A 24,971-nucleotide genomic window follows, 5' to 3' on the forward strand; every position below is an offset into this window, starting at 1 on the left:
CAGAAAACAAATGAACTGGGAACTCTACTGCAATGAGACATGAGCGTAATAAGAAACGAAAAGGGGTATTTGAATCTTCACAACAAAGGAGATGAAAGCTTTCCCCCCCCCCACTATTTTTTAAAAAAGAAACCTTTAAAGAAAACTTTTCTCTAAGCAAATTGTATTATTTTTATCAGCCTATGATTTTTTTTTAAAGAGTTGTAATGTACTGGAACAACACGTTCAATGATAATATCCAACCTTAGGCTGCTTTCATTGTTTTTCAATGCTCTTTATTGTTGGTTAATTTTGTTTATTGATAAAAATAATTTAAGAGAGTTAGAAACACTTGAGCATATAGAATGGTAGTTTACCTAACTTTTTTATAGCTTACCATTTTACTGCAGAAAAATTCATAGCCTTTTAATAAAAACTGTCAGTATTCATGTGAAATATCGTACTCTTTGTCGGTAAGAGGGAGGCCAGCGTGAGTAATAGGTGCATATGGAGTTAAGGCATAAATTAGATCAAGGATTATTTCTAAACACCTTATCATCCATGCCAAAGGGAACCCAATCTCCACAACAACCATTTTGAGAGGATTCTCATGAAAGGCCACAAAAGCTTTAATTTTTTTCAGGAAGCATTGCTTCCCTCTGCATAGGCTTTGCTTGCTCTCCAAACATCACACAGTGACCCCATTCACATGTAACACTAAGCCAAAGCATGGTTTAGTGCAAACGCATGAACGTGTTGCCTTGCAGGGAGGTGAATGCAGGCATTTGGCTCATCCCAGGCCCTTTCATCTCAGCTCAGCACAGCACAGCAGCTAAACCACGGTTTGGCTTAGCATGTTGTCCAAACCCGCGACTGTAGCTGAGCTGCCTCCTCCTTGAGCAAAGCTTTGCTTTTGGCTAAAGTTTGTGGTTAAGGATGGCACACTAAGCCAAACCTTTAGCTTAGCTGCCCTGCAAAGCTAAAAGGACCAAGGAGGAGCAAAGTAGGTACAAATTCCTCTCTGGAAGCTGGCATGTTTGTGCAGTCCCAGGCAGCCATTGTTTGGCTCAATATGTCATGCAAAGCAGGCTATACATATAAAGCAGAGTGTGGAGGACTCCCTGGTCCTGAATGGGGTAACTGTGCCCCTGAAGGACCAGGTGCGCAGCCTGGGAGTCATTCTGGACTCACAGCTGTCCATGGAGGAGCAGGTTAATTCTGTGTCCAGGGCTGCTGTCTACCAGCTCCATCTGGTACGTAGGCTGAGACCCTACCTGCCTGCGGACTGTCTCACCAGAGTGGTGCATGCTCTAGTTATCTCCCGCTTGGACTACTGCAATGCACTCTACGTGGGGCTACCTTTGAAGGTGACCTGGAAACTGCAATTAGTCCAGAATGCGGCAGCTAGACGGGTGACTTTGAGTGGCTGCCGGGACCACATAACACCGGTCCTGAGAGATCTGCATTGGCTCCCAGTACGTTTCTGAGCACAATTCAAAGTGCTGGTGTTGACCTTTAAAGCCCTAAATGGCCTCGGTCCTGTATACCTGAAGGAGCGTCTCCACCCCCATCGTTCAGCCCAGACACTGAGATCCAGCGCCGAGAGCCTTCTGGCAGTTCCCTCATTGCGAGAAGTGAGGTTACAGGGAACCAGACAGAGGGCCTTCTCGGTAGTGGCGCCCACCCTGTGGAACACCCTCTCTTCAGATGTGAAGGAAATAAACAGCTATCCTCTTTAAAAGACATCTGAAGGCAGCCCTGTTTAGGGAAGTTTTTAGTATTTAATGCTGTATTGTTTTAACACTCGATTGGGAGCTGCCCAGAGTGGCTGGGGAAACTCAGCCAGATGGGCGGGGTATAATTAATATTATATTATTATTATTATTATTATTATTATTATTATTATTATTATTATTATTATACTCCACATCAGCTTTCTTCCCACCTGGTGCCGTCCAGATGTTTAGGACTACAACTCCCATCGGCCTTAGCCGGCACAGCTGAAAGTTAGTAGCAGAAAGCTTGGAAGAAAAGTGAATAGCTGTAGAGTTAAGTTGCTTTTCCAGAAAGATTCCCCACCCAAAATTAATCTGGCAAAGCCCTAAATTAGATGCTCTGCTCCTAAAAAAATAAATAATCATCATCATCAAGCAGTCAAAGCATTTCATTTATGTGGCATTTGTTCTCTTTTTGGTTCCTTATATGAAGATCACATGGACGAAGATGTAAACCAGGCATAGGCAAACTCGGCCTTCCAGATGTTTTGTTGACTACAACTCCCATCATCCCTAGCTAACAGGACCAGTGGTCTGGGATGATGGGAATTGTAGTCTCGAAACATCTGGAGGGCCGAGTTTGCCTATGCCTGATGTAAACTCTAGAACCGTAGTGCCTAAGTTAGCAGCATGGTTCACAGGATATTTAATGTCCTGGAATCCAAGGGAGAACACACTTTTTCCCATTCTTTCCCAGCAAACAACTGAATAGCAGCCAGTAAGGAATTATCTGGTGTGAACTAGTAACTTCCCCATACTGGGAAGGCATGTGTTACTCATTTTTATTTTTTTTTAAAAAAGCATTGTGTTTAAGAGGAAAAGGTAAAAATAGGCATGCATGAAATATTACTAGTTGCAAGTTCCCGTCATTGTGCCATTTGTCACTCTGAAGTTCCAGCTAGTGACTAAAAAGACTTTATCACACTGCAAGGACCCAAGATTAGTTTGGATGGGAAACGAAGGGCAAAGAGGGACTTGCTCAGGCAACCTTTGGGATCTGGGAAATGTTCTTCGTAATCAGGATAATCATAATCCAACCAAAGTTATGTTCTTTTTAAAATCCTCTGGGGATACTTAGTCACATGCTCAGATCTCCCCCTCTGAAAACAGTGGAACCAGGCAGAGGGCCTTCTCAGTAGTGGCACCCGCCCTGTGGAACGCCTTGCAATCAGATGTCAAGGAAATAAACAACTATCTGACTTTTAGAAGACATCTGAAGGCAGCCCTGTTTAGGGAAGTTTTTAATGTTTGATGTTTTATTCTGTTTATAGTGTTCTGTTTGGAGCTGTTTGGGACGCGGGTGGCGCTGGGGGTTAAACCACAGAGCCTAGGACTTGCCGATCAGAAGGTTGGCGGTTCAAATCCCCGTGACGGGGTGAGCTCCCATTGCTCGGTCCCTGCTTCTGCTAACCTAGCAGTTCGAAAGCACGTCAAAGTGCAAGTAGATAAATAGGTACCGCTCCGGTGGGAAGGTAAATGGCGTTTCCGTATGCTGCTCGGGTTCGCCAGAAGCGGCTTAGTCATGTTGGCCACATGACCCAGAAGCTGTACGTCAGCTCCCTTGGCCAATAAAGTGAGATGAGCGCCGCAACCCCAGAGTCGGCCACGACTGGACCTAATGGTCAGGGGTCCCTTTACCCTTTACCATTGGAGCTGCCCAGAGTGGCTGGGGAAACCCAGCCAGATGGGCAGGGTATAAATAATATGTTGTTGTTGTTGTTGTTAAATTATTATTACTATGAAATTTAACAGTGCTCAACTTGGGCTGGAAGGAACTTTCAGAGCAACCCAAAACCCAAATCTACCATCCTGGAAGAGGTTTTAGGTGAGGAGGAAGAATCTCTTCATCCACACTGGCTTGGATTCACTGGTCTCCACTGGCGAGGATCTCTGTGAGTGAGCAGTGCCCCTAGGCTGCCCACCGCTGAACAAATGATTAATTCAGAGGGTACGGCAGCACCACAGAAAATCCATAGGTTTCTCAGGAAGACTTTGCATGCTGAACTGTTGATAGGAAAACCAGTCACAACGAAAAGCCCACACAAATACAAACATTCCTTGTGCTTAATTCTTACCTGAAGTGTGACGTTGAGCTCCTGGAAATGACACTCCAGATCTTCCAGCTGAATAAATTGAGATGCTGGCACAGACTCCCCATAAACGAAAGAACCGGGAGAGACCACTCTGAGAGAAAGAGGAGGTCATATTTGAGTGCCCAAAAATGCCCCATTTTGTATTTCTCTTGCACAAATAGCCTCCCCTCCTAAATAGCCATTTTAAACTATCTATTTCTCTTTGAGTGCCTTTATCCCACAAAAAAAGGGAAAGCATAAACAGAATTCTGACTGTGAAATAAAACAGAAAGGCTCAGAGCAAGACCTCCTTGTGACCTGTACTATCCCAGAACATTTGACCCTAACCTTTGGTCTAGTGGGCCTGAACCAAAACATTTGATTTGACCTCAGAAATAATGTCTTTCTTCTTCTTTTAGGTGGTTTACTGTGCCATAATTAATGCCTAATGTTTCTGCACTGAGGAAGAGCAACGAAGATTGAAGCAAAATACACAGACGAACAATCCTATCATCATGTCCTGCTTTCGGAGTCTGGGAAGTTAGTACAGAGGAAAGAGGCATTCTGCCCCCAGCTTTACTTGTAAACAAGGAAAAGAATGTGTTTCTTTTTCCTCCCAGAAGAGATGCTTAAAATAATATAAGGAATTTTGTGCGCGTGCACATGCTCATTTGATGACCTGCTACTTACCCAGTGATGGATGAGTCCACTTCATGCATCAGGGGAACAGACAGGATTAGAGAGTTGTCATGGAGGTTGTGTTCCAAGTTCCCACTGTGTCAAAAACACGAGAATCAAGCTAGCTGTGCAAATGATTTTTGCAATACACAACCGACCAAAGGAATGCCTTGAGTCTAGTTTTGATGTTCATATATCTCAGTCGTTTCCAACTCTACAATTCTGTGATTCTATGAACCCTCCTGGATGAGATCTCCTGCGGGACCCAGGAGATCTGGGTTCAAATTCTCACTCAGCCATGAAAATTTGCTGTCACTGTCTCTTAGCCTAACTGACATCACAGGGTTGTTGTGGAGATAAAATGGAGAGGAGAAAATTCATGTGTATGTCACCTTGTGCTCTTTGGGGGGAAGGCAAGATATAAATGTAATTTTAAAATAAAATATAAAGACTATCAAGGATAATGGAGGAGTCTCAAGCTGAGCATGAGTGGCTGTATATATGAATATGTAAATGTTCACTTAAAAAACCCAGAAACCTCCTTGCATCTACAAAGCAGATATGTAATGAAGAGTTCCATCCATTTATTTTACCAGACATGTCAGTTTCCTATGTGCAAGAACGGACTCCATGGGGGAGCATTCAAAAATGCAGTTACCCTACCTGAAGTCTGAAGTGATACTGTTTTAAGCTTGATTCTTCTTAAGGTATAAACTGGTTCTAGTTCTGCTGTGTTATAACCTAGAATATGGGGAGCATTCACTGTTCTGCAGGAGAAAACAGGACTTAAAAGAAGTTATGGCGCTTAGAAATGTAGTTAACAGACAGAACCTCTGTAAAAGTATCCTATATGCCAGGGGTGGCCAACTCCCAAGAGACTGTGACCTACTACTTTCAGAATTAAAGACTAGCTGTGATCTACCCCCGTTTTTGGGGGGTTCAGATCAAAGTTTTTTAGGGAGAAGAAAAGCCCCCATTTTTCAGGGATTGAAAAAAAAAAAAGATCGACCGCAATCTACCAAAACCTCACGGGGAACTACCAGTAGACCGTGATCGACCTGTTGGACATCCCTGCTATACGCTAAAGAAGAAGAAGAAGAGTTTGGATTTGATATCCCGCTTTATCACTACCCGAAGGAGTCTCAAAGCGGCTAACATTCTCTTTTCCCTTCCTCCCCCACAACAAACACTCTGTGAGGTGAGTGGGGCTGAGAGACTTCAAAGAAGTGTGACTGGCTCAAGGTCACCCAGCAGCTGCATGTGGAGGAGCGGAGACGCGAACCCGGTTCCCCAGATTACGAGACTACCGCTCTTAACCACTACACCACAAATCCATTTTCTTACGGAGTCAAAATGGCGGCATTCCATGGAGGGAAGAATTGGCAGGCTTGGGGACACCTCAAGTCTTTCAAATGTAGAAACAATATTGGGGGGGGGTTAAGGGGAGGAAACCAAAAGACACTGAACAAGCTTGGTGGTCATGGAACATAGGCTGACAGTTGAAAGGGGCTGTTGGAAAATGGGTGTGTGTGTGTGTGTGGTTGTTTCCACAGATATGGACTGCAATATCCTGAGATACTGCAATACCCTGAGAACATGGCTAGCTGACAGGCCCCCTGGCTAGGACTGCTCCATACAGCAGTGTCTTGTGCTTTTGAATAACTTCATAGAATCTTATTTGTGCAGCGACAGACTAGCCACTTTTGCAAAGAAAATACACAATTTACATGTTATATTTCTGTTTTTTTGGGGGGGGAAATCCTGTGTCTCATCAGCAACACAGTCCAAAATGTCTGGAGGTCATGAGGTTGGGAAAGGCCTCTCTGGGTTGCTTAGGTTGTGCAAGAGCTCCCATATTTACTCAGTGTCTTGCCAATGAATCCCCCAACTATTATCCTCTGTGTGGATAATAATAAAAGATAATACAATCTGAGGAATAAAGTTGCAAGTAGCCTTGACCGGCTGGTGTGTTGAGCTCACTCGTAGTATTCATTGGCAGCATGGATCTTGTTCCACACACCTGGTATTTCTGAAGAGTTACTTTCTTCCCCTTGAGATTCACAGAGCAACCAGTGGCTCTTCTCTCTCATGTCCCGCTGTTCTGGATGGGGGCTGTGTGTGTGTTTTAAACAGAGGATCAAGGGTTGTTATGTTAGATGCAAGCGTGGGATTGTGCCCTTTCATGCATCTAACATCACATCTAACATCATCAAAAAGAAGCAGCAGAAGCCTACGCTTTAGAAGTGGTGGGTTCTAAGAGCCAAAGTTCACGAAGCTGAGCTGTTTATTCCCGTGTGAGTTTAACTATTTCCTGCGGCTAATCGCAGATGGGCTTTGCTTCTTTGTGGCTTATAATTATGGGAAGTGTGCACTGTGCATTATAGTTTTCAGCACTCTCTTTATCAAATCCCCATACACCCATTATGAGGGATCTATAGTCAGACTGAGAGCTGGCCCGAATGCTCTCCTAGCAGACTTCAGGATATCCTCGGGGGCAGAAAAACATTCAGCTCAGCAGCCTCACGAGGACTTTCAAATAGGGGGAGGCCAAAAAGCCCCCTGTATATGGGGCATCAACATCAAATAAAAGCTGTCAGCTTGCTGGCTTGGATCCAATTGCATACTTCACTGGAGTGACAGAAAATAAGGTTGTTTTTTTTGCAGTCGTGGCTGAAAAATTAAATTTAGTGGATGCAAGAATAGAATGAGTAAACCTATCCCAGCTTCAGGGTTCTCTGGATCTTGCCACGACATACAACAAAGATAAGTTGCACCATCTCAAAGTGGTCCCTAGCCAGGCACGATCATTGATTACAGTGGTGCCTCGCAAGACGAAAAGAATCCGTTCTGTGATTCTCTTCGTCTAGCGGTTTTTTTCGTCTTGCGAAGCAAGCCCATTGAACGATTAGCGGATTAGCGCTATTAGCGGCTTTTAGAGGCTTTTAGCGGCTTATCTGCTGATCGGATCAGCTGATAAGCGGCTTAGCACTATTAGCGGCTTTTAGAGGCTTTTAGCGCTTATCTGCTGATCGGATCAGCTGATAAGCGGCTTAGCGCTATTAGCGGCTTTTAGCTGCTTTTAGCGGCTTATCTGCTGATCGGATCAGCTGATAAGCGGCTTAGCGGCTTAGAAAAAGGGGGGAGAGGAAAAAAAACCAGCAGGAACTCGCAAGACATTGTTGTCTTGCGAAGCAAGCCCATAGGAGATTCGTTTTGCGAAGCACCTCCAAAACGGAAAACTCTTTCGTCTAGCGAGTTTTCCGTCTTGCGAGGCATTCGTCTTGCGGGGCACCACTGTATTCATCATGCACAAATGTGGCTGTGTTGACTAATCTCCATACCTAGAGAGATTGGAAAGGATGCTTCTCAGTCAGTTTAGATTGGTGCTTGGAAAAGGAATAATGCCTTTTTTGTGCTGTATTACATTACAGAACAGGGAGAGATTAAGCCAACACATCAAGTTATTCTTCATGAGCTATTATTAGGTTTAATGTCACGATCCCTTGGCACCACAAACATCGTCCAGATCTTAATAAATCATGTATGAAATCATGTTCTGTGTTTTCCCTCACTGGTCTAAGCAGAGAGTTTCAGTAATGAACGTGGTAATGACAGGGATACCTCTGAGGCAAGTCCTAGCAATTGATTCATTGTCCCTCTCTCAAAACCTTTCACTTTTTTTCTCACCAGGAAATCAGCAAATGGCTGTGAGAAAACCTGTGCTTTGAACACAAAAAACCAAAATGCCATGTAAAACCACCACAAAAATATAATGTTGGCCTGGTGCATAACTCATATCCAGAATAAAAAAAGGATCCACAGTGGAGACAGCCCAGGGATGCAACTTCCCACAGCACCAGGAAAGCGAAATAAATGGCCCGTTTTAAAAGCATTCAAGGCTACATTCAAGGAATGAGCAACGTGGGAATGGACTGTCTCAGTCACTTGAGACGCTAAATTATATTACATCACTGACCATTTATGTTCTTCCTTAAAAGGAGAGCTAAGATTCTTTGTTATACGCTCGTTTTAATCCTTCCAGGACTCTTGCCTGCATCCTGAATGATGTGCCTTTCTGAATATTCTTATCATCTATACACATACCAGTATTTAAATCTTGGCCTCTCTGCAAATGGCATGCTAAAACGTTAACCATTTTGCATCTTTTTAAAAAATGAAAGAAAAGGAAGGAATTTGTGCCAGCATTCGAGAAATATTTTCCTCCAAATATGTCCATATCTAGCTAAGGATGAACAAGTCAGTCTGTTTCAATCCCATGCCAGTTTTTTCTCTCTCTCCATAAAACCATCCCATCCTTTTCCTGCGTCTATCTGCCTGAAGATTAAAAGTGAAATATACTTTACCTCTGAGCAGTGACAAGGAATGAGAGAATGTCCTCTTCCCCAGACAAATGACTAGTATCAAAGATGACGCTGAACTCATACTAGGAAGGGTAAAGAAAACAGTGTTTAGCACTTTGTGGATCTTGTTCTGGATATGAACCATATTGGAATTAAATACATTTCTTCCATGACATTGCTGCCATTTCTCTAAAATGCATACATTGAGCACCATTTGAAATGCCTAAAGCTTTCATAGGTAAAGAGCCATAGTCGTTTTTCTATACATAATCAACGTCACCTGCATGCATTACTCACATATGCAAGTACAGACAGGAACTCATATCCAACATTGGAAGTATGGTCCCTCTCGGATCTGTACCAGAGCATGCCATCAAATGTGAGTAACACAAAACAGCTACATCGCTGTCCCATGACAGGCGCTCCCCTCCCAAGTTCAAGGAACTGGGAACAGCAAGGAACAGGAAATAACTAAAAACTGAAGAATTCAAAATAGATTTGGCAATTGGCTTCACTGGTTGTACACAGAAAATCTAGCTTTGAAACACCCAGCAGCATTGTTGGAATGAAAGGCTATAGGCTCACTAGCTAACTGAAAAAATATGACAAATAAAAATTCGGAATGAAAAAATAACACCACCATTTATTTTCATTGGCTCTGCATTGCATAGCATGTATCTGAACATTACATACTTTGAATAGCGGGAGACAATACATGATAAAGCAGGGCAGCTAAGGACAGAAATGGTGGACTGCTCTCCTCCAAATGTCAGCCAAGGAAGCTTCATAGCATTATTTTCTGGCCGCTAAAAAGAACTCACATTAGAATTCTCAGTCAGCTTCTATTAGGGCTCTGTGGCTACGAACAGCCGCCACAGCCCAACCATTGAACTTTGTTTGGTGAGGAAAGACCAGGGGCACTTCACAACGAGAGCCGAATGGTGACCACAGCACCTCTGTGGTCAAGGCGCAAAGCCATGCTGTGTTTGCAAAGCAGTCAGAGACCCAAAGGTCCGCTTGTTACACAGAGAAGCTCACAGCTACTGAAAACCATAACTCTCTACCTTTGACTTTGATCTCATGAAGGGGAAGCCCACGCTGCACTTCAGAAAGTCAGAGTCTGGCTCCAGCAACTCGCAAGCAATGCCCATCTCATCCTGAAAAAGAGGGGGAAGCGAGGAAACGCTTCAGTACATGAAACTGCGGCAGAGAGAAGAAAACACTGGGCTGTATCCAGACAAAGTTAGATGCACTTTCTTCCCAATGAAATCAGTGGGATTTAACCAAGTCAATCAACAGACCTCACAATAAGACTTGCATATCCAGTAATATATAAAAATACTAATATTAGGCAAGTGCCTTTGCTGTATTGCTTTCAACATGTGCTAAAATTTTATTTGTTTAGGCAAACCCCACACATGTAATTTTAACATGCAATGTTATTATGTATGCTTGTTTTTTAAACCGCTTTTTTACATTTCTTTTAACTGTATTTTCCATTAATATTTTATACTATTTTATATAAACTGATTAGAGTTTTTGGTTGTTGATTAAGCAGTATATAAATCTAGTTACACAAACAAACAAATATAAGATTAGATATAATACCAACTAACTATCTAACGGTAAAGAAGCATAGTTACATTTATTTGGACTAGATCTTAGCTTGTGACTTTGTTGCTCTCAACAGGAATTTAGCTACAGTTTCTATAACAGTCACAGAGAAGAAGAAAAACATAGCATTGTTGAAAGGTATTCCAGGTTGCAAAATGGTTACTAAGTGGTTAAATGACCACAGTAAGAGCACAATGCAGCTAACTTAGTTTACTTTTCCTTTGCAAAGTTGACTGCAAAGCTTAGCTATCAAGAGCATGAGGGAAAGTATATCCCCTTAATTTATCTCCAACACCTCCCGCTGACTCTCAGTGATGGACCAGTGATCTGCAACTCCCTCCCTAACTAAGCCACCTTCAGGTATCCATCAGGTCCCATGGGCTCCTGCTTATGGTCAGGACTGGAAGCTTGCACACCAACCCAGTTATTTTCTAAGTGTGTTTCACCAACAAATGGACTCATTATCTAAGGCTTAAAGGTAAAGGTAAAGGGACCCCTGACCATTAGGTCCAGTCGTGGCCGACTCTGGGGTTGGAGGCGCTCATCTCGCTTTATTGGCCGAGGGAGCCGGCGTACAGCTTCCGGGTCATGTGGCCAGCATGACTAAGCCGCTTCTGGCGAACCAGAGCAGCGCATGGAAACGCTGTTTACCTTCCCGCCGGAGTGGTACCTATTTATCTACTTGCAATTTGACATGCTTTTGAACTGCTAGGTTGGCAGGAAAAGGGACCGAGCAATGGGAGCTCACCGCATTGTGGGGATTCGAACCGCCGACCTTCTGATCGGCAAGTCCAAGGCTCTGTGGTTTAACCCACAGCGCCACCCACCTCCCGTATCTAAGGCTTAATCATTATTAAAAGTGAGCTGTTTTGGTTTGAGCAAAACCTAAAAAAGATGTAGCTGAATATACTCACTCCTCACATCCAAGGGCCTCCTATTTTCAGAAATTAAAAGACCATCTGAGCAGTTTTAGAAAATGCCTCCATATAATCTTTTCAAGGCCTACCAGTTAGGCTGATAACCATCCAACAGCCTGCTGTGGTTTTCCATGGATGCACTAATATGATGTTTGGTTTCGCTTTAACCTAAACTCCCACATTTCTTCTCATCTAGTATTTTCATTTATATTCTCAGTAGTTTAACAGAGCTATGGTTACCTTAGGAGAACATGATCCGGATTTTAATTGAAAGAATGCTGCAGAAAAATGTGTCGCTGGAGAACACGAACTTCTGTAAGTTATACACATGTGCACTGCCTAGGACAGTTTAGAACAGGGGTCAGCAAACTTTTTCAGCAGGGGGGCGGTCTACTGTCCCTCAGACCTTGTGGGGGGCCAGACTATTTTTTTGGGGGGTGCCCCACAAATAACCCAGAGATGCATTTTAAATAAAAGCACACATTCTACTCATGTACAAACACGCTGATTCCTGGACCATCCGCGGGCCGGATTTAGAAGGCGATTGGGCCAGATCCAGCCCCCAGGCCTTAGTTTGCCTACCCATGGTTTAGAATCAAATCTTGTTCTGTTGCGCGTACTGGGATCAAGGCCACCGGATTATACAAACAAAGTCAAACTATGGATCTTGTACAAACAGAGCCTTTTGGGGCCAATGAACAAAAAAGAATGACCATAACTCAGTGGGGGAGCTGATACTTTGCATGGAAAGTGTCCTAGCTTTGATTCCCAGAAATTCTAGTTTTTTTAAAAAAGGTCGTGGTAACAGTATTGGAGAAGACTTCTGCTATGATCTTGGAGAGTAGACAATACTGTACCTGATGGGCAAATTGTCTAACCTGGAATAAGACAGCTTAAAAGGTAAAGGTAAAGGGACGCCTGACCATTAGGTCCAGTCGTGACCGACTCTGGGGTTGCGGCGCTCATCTCATTTTATTGGCCGATGGAGCCGGTGTACAGCTTCCGGGTCATGTGGCCAGCATGACTAAGCCGCTTCTGGCGAACCAGAGCAGCGCACGGAAATGCCGTTTACCTTCCCGCCGGAGTGGTACCTATTTATCTACTTGCACTTTGACGTGCTTTTGAACTGCTAGGTTGGCAGGAGCAGGGACCGAGCAACGGAAGCTCACACTGTCGCAGGGATTCGAACCGCTGACCTTCTGATCGGCAAGCCCTAGGCTCTATGGTTTAACCTACAGTGCCACCCGCATCCCCTAAGACAGTTTACTGTGCTCAAAACAACTCAAAGCACTCATGTCAGAGCATCCATGAGGATCAAATAGCACTATATTAATTTAAAAAACCTAACCAGGCATTAAATCTTTATATTTCTGAAGAACGTTTGCTTAATTTTCAAATAATAACAACAGCATTTAATGGAAAATTTCAAATAAGGGATTATCCCTGTATGTCACAAAGTTGGTACAGTGTTGAACCTGTCGGATTTCAAGCCTTATCAGAGGAAACTGGCCACTCTCCAGGCACCCAGCTTGATCTCCTGGTTGACCTCCCTGTCTGCATTCCCGGCAGTATACAGGCTAGGTCACTATCACCGATCCTCCTCAAGCGTGAGAAGAACACACCACTCTTCCCTGCTCCCTGCTCCCCCAGGGAGGGGAAAGAGATAGACAGAAATGTATTTACATGCCTTTATTTCTGTCCTTGCAGCATTACAGAGAAACACGTCTGCTCTCTTCAAACACCAACAGCAGAGAGGCTGACTCCACCTCCTGTACTTCCTGTACAGGTCAAATGACACTCAGAGCTAACATCCGGTGCTCAGCACAGTGAATAGACTGCCCCTTTGTTCTGACGGTACAGTCCCAAACATTCCCATAATGTTTTGCTTTCCAGCCAGCTGCAGCTCGCTGCTGCATTGCTCCTTTTCCGTAACACTGGGAAAACCCAGGTTCAAACTCCTAGTTAATCCTAGCACTTCAGTGGGTAATCTTGTAACGAGACCTACTTTCTCAACCGAATGTACTATACAGGTGAAGATAAAATGGAAGGAGGAAAGAACCACAGATTCTGTCCTAAATTACTTGAAGGAAGAGTGGGGTCTAAATTTAATCAATCATTCATTCAAACAGAAGGAAGCCTTGGAACAACATGTTCATTTTACATTGCTAGCTGTCTGAAGATGAGAAAGTACTATGTTTTCACTCTCAAGCCATCTGAAAGGTAGTCTCCTGGATCCCTTGCAATAGCAAATAACCTAGAATTATCTGCATCACTGTGAGGAATCCTCAGCTGCATCCTTTAGACCGTGCCATAAGTGAAATGTGTTGTGCTGCCCTTGGTCTGAAGGCAATAGGATGTGTTGAAATAATTGTGGGGAACACCAGAGCTACACCAGGGTTTCCCAAAAACACCTGCACTGTTTATATTTGGCAAAGGGCTGTAGCAAGGTGGTTCAGCAGGAGCTCTGCATGCAAAAGATCCCTGGAATCTCCAGGTAGGACAAGGACAAACTTGTTTTTGAAACCACAGAGGGCTGCTGCCAGTCAGTGAAAAACCTGTGGCGCTCTAAATGTTGTTGACTGGGGCTAATGGAAGTTGGAGTCCAACAACTTGTGGAAAGCCACAGATTACCCATTTCTGGGATTGACAGCTAGGTGGACCAATGGTCTAACTCAGTGTTTCCCAAACACTGGCCCTCCAGCTGTTTTTGGGCTACAACTCCCATCATCCCTAGCTAGCAAGACCAGTGGTCAGGGATGATGGGAATTGTAGTCTGAAAACCACTAGAGACCCAAGTTGGGGAAACATTGGTCTAACTCAAGGTAAAAAAGATTTCTTTGTCCCTATATACACTTATCTAAGTCTGCTTTGCTCTCCTTCTCCTCTTGTTTTGTTCATCTCATGACAGGATGACCATTTCCTTAATACATGTGGGCTTCAGCCTGACGCTTAATACTCCTCAATTGACCAGGGAGACTCAACACCTGAGAAGGGTCAGGAACTATAACCTTGAAAGAAAAACAAACTAGTTTGTCACTCAATTGTGTGGTGTGAAGAAATATATGTGAACTAGTGCTGAACACCAGATTTTGCCTTCTTAACTTTAAATATCTTTTCTACATCAAACCTAACTTGTGCAAAAATACATCTAGGCAACTCAAAGAAATCCAGCAACACAAACATTAAAAAACTGTATAACGAGAAGAGACATTTCCTGGACAAAATGCAACAGGGTTTTTTTAACTTACATTTTTTGATAAGATCAAACAAGCTGACAGCTATGAACATCCGGAGGGAGGAAGTTCAAAAGACAACTAAAGATAAGTAACAGCTTCTTCAGAGCATTTTGCGATGAAACAATGTGCATCCTTTTACATTCCTTGATACAGATTTAAAAAAACAGGATAAAATAAAATGGTAAAATAAAAAGCTTACACACTCGGGTTTTGTAAAATGACACTATTTAATTACCCATTCATTAAAATGAATGGCAGCTAATGAAATACCCCTATTAGATATTATGAGCCCTATTCAAGTGTTCAGCCTGATCACAGGTGTAGAGAGCTAGATATCTGTGTCCTGCTCCAGACTCAACCATTCCCTATGCATGCAGACTGTTCTCCTCTCCCAACCTTCAGTCTTTACTACAAAGATATAAAGAGACCTTCTAACTGTGTGTAGCTGAGCACTATTAGAACTCGCCTTGAGATCACGAACCTTGGAAACTCAAAAGTTCCCTGTCAAACCAACCCCCTAAATTAATAATAAAATAATAATAATAATAATTATATTTATACCCCACCCTCCCCGGGCAGAGCCAGGCTCAGGGTGGCTAACACCAGTAAAATTACAGTAAAAACATAAGGGGAGGACACAATTTAAAATACAGGTTAAAATGCAATTTAAAATGCAGCCTCATTTTAAAGGTAGCCCACAGATCAAAACCATAAGGGGAGGGAAACATAAGGGTCAGACTGAGTCCAAACCAAAGGCCAGGCGGAACAGCTCTGTCTTGCAGGCCCTGTGGAAAGATGTCAAGTCCCGCAGGGCCCTAGTTTCTTATGACAGAGTGTTCCACCAAGTTGAGGCCAGTACTGAAAAGGCACTGGCCCTAGTTGCGACCACTCTAACCACCTTGCGACCTGGGACCTCCCAAATGTTGTCATTTGTGGCCCTTAAGGGCCTCCGCGGGGCATACCAGGAGAGGCGATCCCATAGGTATGTGGGTCCTAGGCCGCATAGGGCTTTAAAGGTCAAAACCAGCACCTTAAACCTGACCCTGTACTCCACACTGGGAGTCAGTGCAGCTGGTAAAGCACTGGATGAATGTGATGTAGCCCACCCCAATGCAGCCCTCCTCAAGATCAAATTGAATACCTGCATAGAGCTATGCTGTTCCTCCAAAAATCTATCACATTTGACAACACTACACATGTGGATATATTTTATTCTACGGCTGAATCCAGACTTAAGTTAGCGGTTCTCAAGTTAGCGTCAACTAACCTGCTCCATTGATTTCAGTGGAGCTGAAGGATGAAGGTCTGGACCAACACATCATTTATGAAAGACCTAACACTTTCCAGGAACTGTAAAGGTAAAGGTAAAGGGACCCCTGACCATTAGGTCCAGTTGTGACCGACTCTGGGGTTGTGGCGCTCATCTCACTTTACTGGCCGAGGGAGCCAGCATACAGCTTCCAGGTCATGTGGCCAGCATGACTAAGCTGCTTCTGGTGAACCAGAGCAGTGCACGGAAACGCCGTTTACCTTCCCGCCGGAGTGGTACCTATTTATCTACTTGCACTTTGAGGTGCTTTCAAACTGCTAGGTTGGCAGGAGCTGGGGATTTGAACTGCTGACCTTCTGATCGGCAAGTCCTAGGCTCTGTGGTTTAATCCACAGTGCCACCCATGTCCAGGAACTGTACAAGTATTAAAAGACAACACAATCCCTGTCTGGGAGATTACAATCCATTAGACATTCTATAAAAGGAAAAGGGAATGGGGGAGGGGTGCCAGGGGAAAACAGATCCAGTCACTATTTCTGCATAATTCACAGAAGCACATATGCAACCCTTGTGTCTGATTCACTGTTTCATAGTTTGTCAGTGCAAGAACCTCCACACTTGTTCTAGGAAGGGGAAGGGGAATTCTAATTAAAAAAAAAAAATAAGGAAAGAATATTTTCTTTGGCACTGGACACAGATTTCCTGCTTTCTTCCATGATCTCATTAGTAAGTGCTGAAGGCACACCCACAACTCCAATTCAGCAAATTCTGGTTTCACATCTTGGAGTCCCTGCTTGTTTGGGGAGGGCATTTTCAATAGAATTAATTGCAGAAAAGCTCCCCCAACCCCGCTGCCGCACAGCTGAATCTATTTTTGGATCATGAGATCACAGGTGTTGACTACACAGGAAGTCTCCAAACGAAGGAAAGAAACATCCCTGGGGGGTTTCAATATAGTTTCTCCCCCTCCGAACTCTCCTCTACCTTTGTAACTGCAACAAGAAACATTAGCACATGGGGAAAGAATCCAGTGCCTAAAATGCTGTAAGTAATGTGTCCAAAGTATGACAGAGAGTGTTAGATCAATCTAAACAAAACCAAAACCAGAAATCCTTGAATCAGCGTGTATATATAGCTGAAGTCATGCATATGAGAAAGCTGAAGTGGTCTGGCAGGAAGGAGAATATGAGTACAGTTCCATTTGCAAGGAAATCGTTTTTTACAAAATTGATAATAATCTGCAAACATTTGAAGAATTTTGAAAAATTGTTTGCATTCATTTTCTGAAGTTAAATTAAAGCTTTTGTGCAACTTAACTACCAGAACTCAATCTTAGGTCAGATTTAAGACCCAGTTCAGGCTTAACTCCACATCATTTGACATCTTTAGATATGGGAATGTGGGGAGGGAGGGATATCAAGGACAGTCTTCTTCAAACCTTGCACAGCAGTGATTCACAAGAAGACCACCAATTGCTATGCTAGAAATTTAGAAGCATCCAAACCAAACTTGGGTCTCCATCATCCCTGACCACTGGTCCTGCTAGCTAGAGATGATGGGAGTTGTAGTCCAAAAACAGCTGAAGACCCAAGTTTGTGAAACACTGATCTAAACTGATATAGTGAATACTACTGTTAAGGACTGAGCTCCCAGTGCATTATCAGCACACATTACTTGGGAAAATATATAAACACTCAAACAATCAAGTTCCAAACTGAAAACACAAAAGATCATTTGCATGGTGAGAAGAGAGGAAGGAGGCTGCCAACAAGAGTTCAAACAGGTTTTCCTTTCATTTGTGTTATTTCCCTACACGTTAACTCTTTCTAATTCTGCAATTGGAAAGGAAGTTACTTGAGCTAAATTGCTGTTTAGATGGGCTGGATGTGAAGAATATCCGGCCCTGTCTGTAGACAGGAAGTTCTGGAAATGTGTGTGTGTGTGTGTGTGTGTTTTTAAAAAAAACAGAAATCAAAAGATGCTTGTGAATTTTGCAGAGCAGCTCTGCAGATGCAAGGTTCTGAATTATTGCTCAGGATAAGCAACTAAATGTCTCTGTGTTTATCCAAGACAAGCAGCCAAAAACCTTTATGGGTTCTCTCGTTGCTGTTTGTAATACTGAATGCCATTTTAACTCAAAGGTGGAGCTACTTCTGGATTTCTCTTCGCATGCTCTCTGGGACATGCTGATGTAAGATTATCATCAGCACAAATACTAGTTCATTTCTACCAAAAAAGGAGAAGTCTGTTTCCTCTGCAAGTCAGGTTCTTGTGATAAAATGCCATTAAAGCTAGAGGATTCTAACAGAGGCTCCCTTAAGAAAGCGCTGGCGAGAGTCTCATTTTGGACTCGCTTGTGTTTTCTCTGTCTTTTGGAATCCTTCTTGGACTTCTTTCCTTTTAAGAGAGACTAAGCTATTATTTCTCCAAAGGACCGAATTTATCACCAAGTCAGTTATCATGTCAAGGAAGGAATTACATCTGAATCGGCTAAAGAGCAAAGTCTATTTTGGTAGTTCGGTCAAAATGCACAAGGCAAAAACTGAAAACTTTAAAAAAAAACCACTTACCTCCAGAATAAGTTCTCAGATTAAAGATGGGAGACATCTTGCCACTTTAATAATATGTATTTTTCAAGGTTGAGTGGTAGAGCATTAATGAACATCAGTGCAAGGAACTAAGTGGGATGAGGGAGATAGACAGGCAGATATGTGTGTAGCTCTACTCAGCAGATTCAATTTAATAGCTAATCCAATGTGCCTTGCTCCAGCTGTCATACGCCCTATTAGTCTATGGTTACCAGATTTTTTTCCAATGAATCTGAGAACACATTTTTTTTTAAGTTGAGTAGCAACAGGGAGTCAGTAGTGGGGATGCAAAAGACCCTGGGCCCAAGCACACATGCATATTGTATAAAGGTGCAAAGCCCTTCTTTTGCACCTGTGAAACACATAAATGCACAGGGTTTTTTTAAAAAAAAATACTGGGCAACAGCCGCCCGCCCGTGACTCCCAAGCCTCCCCCGATCTCCTGCCCTCCCCCCTTTGTTTTGACTGATCAGGGGAGGCTCATGAGTCACGGGCAGGCAACCGTTGCCCAGTTTTTAAAAAACTCTGCGCATTTATGTTTCACAGGGTGTGAAAGAAGGGCTTTGCACCTTGCCTGGCAGAGAAACCGTGCACCTTGTGCCCCTCCTGGGCAACGGCCGCCCACCTGCAACTCCCGAGCCTCCCCCGATCTGTCACAACAAAGGGGGCAGGGGGCAGGAGATCTCTACTGCCGGACGTCCCCGGTTCCCCTTTGGCAGTGGTGGCGGCAGCGAGCAGCTCCTGAAGCCAGCCAGAGCCAACTGCACTACCAGGCTGGCTCCGGGCTGCTGAGGCTGCCGCCTCCATGTTTCCTGGGGACAGATTTGCAAATCTGGGGACATTCCGGGGACGGAATTTGTCCAGGGACAGATTCGCAAATCCGGGGACATCTGGTAACCCTATATTAGTCACACCCCTGTTGTCCAAACATGCAGTATGAAGAGGGAGGGTGCCTTCATCCATTCATCCATACCCAAGAGGACTTCCTTGCATGATCAGGATTCCAGGTGGGATGGAATTGTTCACCCATGTATCTTATTGCATACAGCTTAGGGAAGGGCTGATCAGAGAGTTCAACATCAGGGATGAGGCTAGTGGCTGGCGGTGGCATGCACTGATTCAACTTAATTTATCCGCTTACTGAAATAATTGATATTCGGAGAACACCAAATCAATTCACAGAACAGCAGCAGTCTACAATGTTCACAACAATGAAACTTTTGAAAGCACCAAGGCATCGGAACTGGGGTGAAGATGAAAGTGTGTGAATCTTCAGGGTGGCAGGAGAGAACATATTATTTATCAATATCCTTCCTAACTTGTGCTAGCAAGTTACATTCCCCTTTTATATGCACAGCAGATAGCTGGTTGCAGGCTCGTTTGAGCCTCTCACTATTATACAATTCAATCTGTCTCAGATTGAATTGTACGTTCCTGGTAGGTTCCCCTGAATCCCTCTTAAAAGAATAAAGACGCGATAATCTTATTCAAAGTCAATAAAAGAAGTTTACTCACATCAGTTCACAGTTGGATTCCTGAAGGCAGACTTAGTTACAAATATGTACATGTGGATCTACCCCATATGGGGGGATAATCCCAGTGCTTCTGCTAGCTGAGAGCTAGCAAAGCAGTCCTAGCTAGAAGCTGGTCAAACGAGGAAGGAAGTCAAAAAGGGAGAGGTGTGCTGTGTGACTCGTCCTTTTGTTACCTGGACACCCACCTTCCATCACATGCAATAAGAAGGATGCTCCAGCCAGGAGGAACAGGAAGTTTCGACTGGCTGGACCACACATTCCCTTGCATGTATTCTCTAGCATTACAAGGAATGTTGTACAGTGGTGCCTCGCAAGAATCCGTTCTGTGATTCTCTTCGTCTAGCGGTTTTTTCGTCTTGCGAAGCAAGCCCATTGACGGATTAGCGGATTAGCACTATTAGCGCTATTAGCGGCTTTTAGCGGCTTATCAGCTTATCGGATCAGCTGATAAGCGTCTTAGCGGCTTAGAAAAAGGGGGGAAGGGGGAAAAACCCGCAGGAACTCGCAAGACGAAAATGTCTTGCGAAGCAAGCCCATAGGAGATTCATTTTGCGAAGCACCTCCAAAACGGAAAACTCTTTCGTCTAGCGAGTTTTCCGTCTTGCGAAGCATTCGTCTTGCGGGGCACCACTGTACTTGACTGCCTCTCGTTGATCACATCTCACAGAAAGCAGGAACCTGAAAGGGTCTTAAGGAATAGGTGGCTTCAGTTTCATAATTGGGCAGAAGGTGAAAAGAGTACTTAGTAGTGGCAAGTTGTGGGAGGAGGAAGATGCAGGCAATGCAAAGTAGGTGTACTAAAGGAGGGGAGAGGCATGAACATGGAGGGGGGTGAAAGGGGTACAAAGTGGGACTGCAGAATGGAAGAAACAGCCTCAGAAATGGAGTCGGGAAGGTGAACAATGAGGACAGTGGTTGCATTAATTCATTACCTGACCTTCCCCCTAAGCTGCTGGGATGGGTTACAGCATTAAAAGCAATGTTAAAATTAATTTATAAAAATCTTGTCGCATGGGGAGGAGAAGCTATTGGGGCTTGTGGGGGAATGGCAAGAGGGACGGCAAAGAGCCCCTCGTACATAAGGTATTCATTCCATTGGTAAGACAGTGGTTTTGTGAGCATCTCAAAATGTATTGCTTTGTAATCACCAAAAAAGAAAACAAAGGGCAGGGAGAAATTATCAGAATTAAAATCTGACCCTTTTGGTAAACACAACTGTAAGCACAGGAAGTCATAGCTGACAACGTTTCTCCCTTTTTTAAGGGAAATTCCCTTATTCCGAATAGGATTCCTCGCAAGAAAAGGGAAAAGATGACAGCTATGCAGGAAGTTAATACAGTATGTGTGCTTTGGGTTTTAACAGGAATAGTTTTTCAAGAATAGTCTGTCATTCTATAAATTAAAATGAGGGGGGGAGAATGTCACTGAATCCAGAACATGACTTAAACCTTTGCTTCTGGATCACAAGTGTTATGGTGGAAAAGTGCCACTCTTTTTTTTAATCACTTGTATGTATTACCTTGCACAGTGAGACACGTAGGAAGGTGATGCGGTGCATTTTTGCATTGGGTCATTTCTGCAATCGTTCTACACCAGTGCACACACCTGAACTCTATGCCGTGAATTAAATAAAGGCTGGTGTGATCTCTGGGCTGTTGTCTATGTGGTGTTACTAAAAGCTATTGCACCGAGAGCAGCCTCTCAGTTTGGATTTAGGGAACGTGACATGGAGAGGGGGTGGGGCTATTTTATAAAGAACACAGGGCTGTCACTGAAAATGTCAGCCCCGTGAATTATCTGCATAGTCTGCTCTCCTGTAAAATATGTAGCACCAATTGGGAGAATATAGGTGTGGCCAATGAGGCACTTAAATTCATTCAGTTTCATCAACTGGGGTGGGTAGGAAGAGGGTGAGACATTCTATTGTGGCTTATTAATACTTCGGTTGCGATTAACAATTTCAAAGCTCTTGTTCCATAAACACTCTCACACTCACATAGTCCATTCATTCATTAGAATGATATACGGCAAAGTTTTTAAAAGGCAACTGTGTTTTGCTGCCAAGGAAAAGAAACTCCATTTCTTAAGAGCCAAAACCAATACTTCTCACATACTGTGAAAGGCCAGAAAGAAGCCTCTTTACAGAACTTACTTTGTATGGAACAGATCAGACACTGTTTCATAGATTTCATAGAACTATAGAGTTGGAAGGGAACTTGGGGTCATCTAGTCCAACCCCCTGAAAAGCAGGAATCTCAACGTCCAGTTTGAAACCATACCGGACCCTGCTTAATTTTGAATTAGTATTAATGGCTAGTCTTTATTTTGCGGAGATCTTTCTTGTTTTAAATCCTAACAATTTAATTTTGTATGATCTTCTCCTGTAAATACTGGAAAGAACCAGTTACCAACACTACACTGGTTACATTATGAAAATAAATTTTGCTAATATTCAAATTTAGCTGGCCTTGTTCATGCATAATGCTAAGACAAACCATGGGTTGGCGAGAACGAACACGGATATATCTTTTCAAATAATGCACACTCACTCTTGCATTTAGAAAGTCTTTAAGGGAGGGAGATAGGGCAGCTGACAAACTACTGGAAGCTGAGCTGAAACTTGTCTTTGATTTTGCCAAATCCAGATCTGCAGGCCAGCTCTAACCACTAGACTTCAAATGCACAGAGAAAGACCACAAGAAGTTATCAGAAAATCGATTCACAAGTGAGCTGAAGAGAGAAACAAAGGGTTAAGTGACTAACGTGGGACTGACAAGACCATGGAAAAGGATGCTGTCAAAATGATATTTAAGATAAATGAGCTTCCTCTGCTTGCCCCTTTAATCTGAGACTAATCCTTTTAAAACCAGGATATCTGCAACCAGTTACAGTAGATGCAGTAGGTTCTTACATCTGAAGGTCAAACAAATCCCAAGCAGCTGAATTTCTTATATATATATATATATAACTTATAACAGCAACTCCCCAGTGAAAAATAAAAAGGAAATAGCAGCTGATCAAGGACGCATTTTCTAGAAATCTAAATGCTACAGATGGGCCATAAATGAACTATATTTTGGAAGATAAATCTCAGTTTTTTTGGGTTTTTTAAAAGTAACACTAATTATAGGCAGAGGAATAGGAGATTGCAGTGCTTGAATGAATGACACAGTGATCCTATGCTGTTGCCTTTTTCCTGTATAAATCAGTCTTCAGTTATGGCCAAAATGACTATACATATTAGAAATAAGATGAGGGTTATTTATGTGTTCATGTAGAAAACCACCTTCTTCCCTAGAATAAGCTCAGACAAAATGAAGGCAACTGCGTGGAGCGTAGAAAAGAACATCCCTTTCCATACGGAGACCACAAATCTTCTTAATTGCACCCTTGAATCTGTTAAATAAAAACCCTTAAATCTCTCCTAAGGAGTAAATGCCTGACCCAATGGAATGAGAGCACGTAAGACAGGAAATCAGGCCTGTTTGTACAAAACAGACATGCCCCAAATTACACGGTGGCATGTCCAACTTGGAAAAGAGACCTTTTTGGAATTACCACAACGAGGATTACGGATTGACCAGAAGTTATGTGTTGTGCATGTGGATGTCATATTGCTATAACATTTCAGGCCAAGTCTGTCTTTATCAGTGTTCTAAGGCCTGGTCTACACAATGCAGCAGGATGAGGCAGCAGAATAGACTGTACCGCTTCAGATTATTTGCAGGCAGGTTTTCATTACATGGAACGGGATATTTGCAGCTGGTATGGCCCACTTTTAATATAAAGTGGTACAGTCCATCCTACTTCATTCTGCAGCTTGGTGTACACATACCCTCCAACATTTTTTCAATTAAAATAGGAACGTCCTAGTCCATGATTACACACACACACACACACACACACACACACACACACACACACACACATCATGCCCATCTGACTGGGGTGGCTTCCAACATATATAAAAACATAAAAAACATTAAACATAAGAAACACTTCCCTATATAAGACTGCCTTCAGTTGTATTCTAAAGGCTCCTTGGCTCAGAGGGTCGCAAAAATCCATACCCTCTGATGGAAATAGGGGCACCCTAAGGAAAAGAGGGATGTGGTAGAGGGACACGGGTGGCGCTGTGGGTTAAACCACAGAGCCTAGGACTTGCCGATCAGAAGGTCAGCGGTTCGAATCCCCACAACGGGGTGAGCTCCCGTTGCTCGGTCCCTGCTCCTGCCAACCTAGCAGTTCGAAAGCACATCAAAGTGCAAGTAGATAAATAGGTATCGCTCTGGCGGGAAGGTAAACGGCATTTCCGTGCGCTGCTCTGGTTCGCCAGAAGCGGCTTAGTCATGCTGGCCACATGACCTGGAAGCTGTACTCCGGCTCCCTTGGCCAGTAAAGTGAGATGAGTGCCGCAACCCCAGAGTCGGCCACGACTGGACCTAATGGTTAGTCTTACCCTTACAGAAAAGCAGGACATTCCGGGATCAGAAACAGGAATGGCTTTTGTAAATCTGGGAACTGTCCTTGGGAAATAGGGACACTTGGAGGGTCTGCTGTACATGAATCAGCCACATCTTCAAAAATACCTGCTGAGACATGGGTTGTTGTTTTTTCAGTTGCAGATGTGTCTAATTAAGTCTATCATGCAGAATGCATAGGATTTGGGGGGGGCATACTATCTCTCAATTGAGCATCATATTTTATTACTGTGAAGCTGTGTGGAAGTTTAACCCATTTCTGCTCGCTTCTAATAGCAATTCTGCACTGTAACTACGTAGTTTTCAAATGGATTTAGTGTCACCTCTGTTAGGCAGATGGGAGACATATGAAAGATAGTATCTAAAATGGGATAGCAAAAGAGATGCAACTCTTGAAGTTGAATGGCCAAGCATTCAACATTAGGGCTCTAGTACATGTAGCAATTGTACAAATGGGGGAATTTT

At 43.4% G+C, this 24,971-nt stretch overlaps 1 protein-coding gene across 1 annotated transcript in view; it reads right to left on the bottom strand.

Moving 5' to 3' along the window:
- Positions 1-24,971, bottom strand: part of ITGA9 (integrin subunit alpha 9) — a 250,926-nt gene that overhangs the window by 55,136 nt on the left and 170,819 nt on the right. Inside the window, exons 19-22 of the mRNA XM_081165107.1 lie at positions 9,930-10,022; positions 8,869-8,948; positions 4,517-4,600; positions 3,830-3,938 (exon numbers count right to left, since the gene is read on the bottom strand). Of these exons, the coding sequence (XP_081021233.1) occupies positions 3,830-3,938; positions 4,517-4,600; positions 8,869-8,948; positions 9,930-10,022 (366 nt within the window). The remainder of the gene's footprint in view (positions 1-3,829; positions 3,939-4,516; positions 4,601-8,868; positions 8,949-9,929; positions 10,023-24,971) is intronic.

Source organism: Podarcis bocagei (genome assembly GCF_964188305.1).
Source record: "Podarcis bocagei genome assembly, chromosome: 12".
Classification (NCBI taxonomy): domain Eukaryota; kingdom Metazoa; phylum Chordata; class Lepidosauria; order Squamata; family Lacertidae; genus Podarcis; species Podarcis bocagei.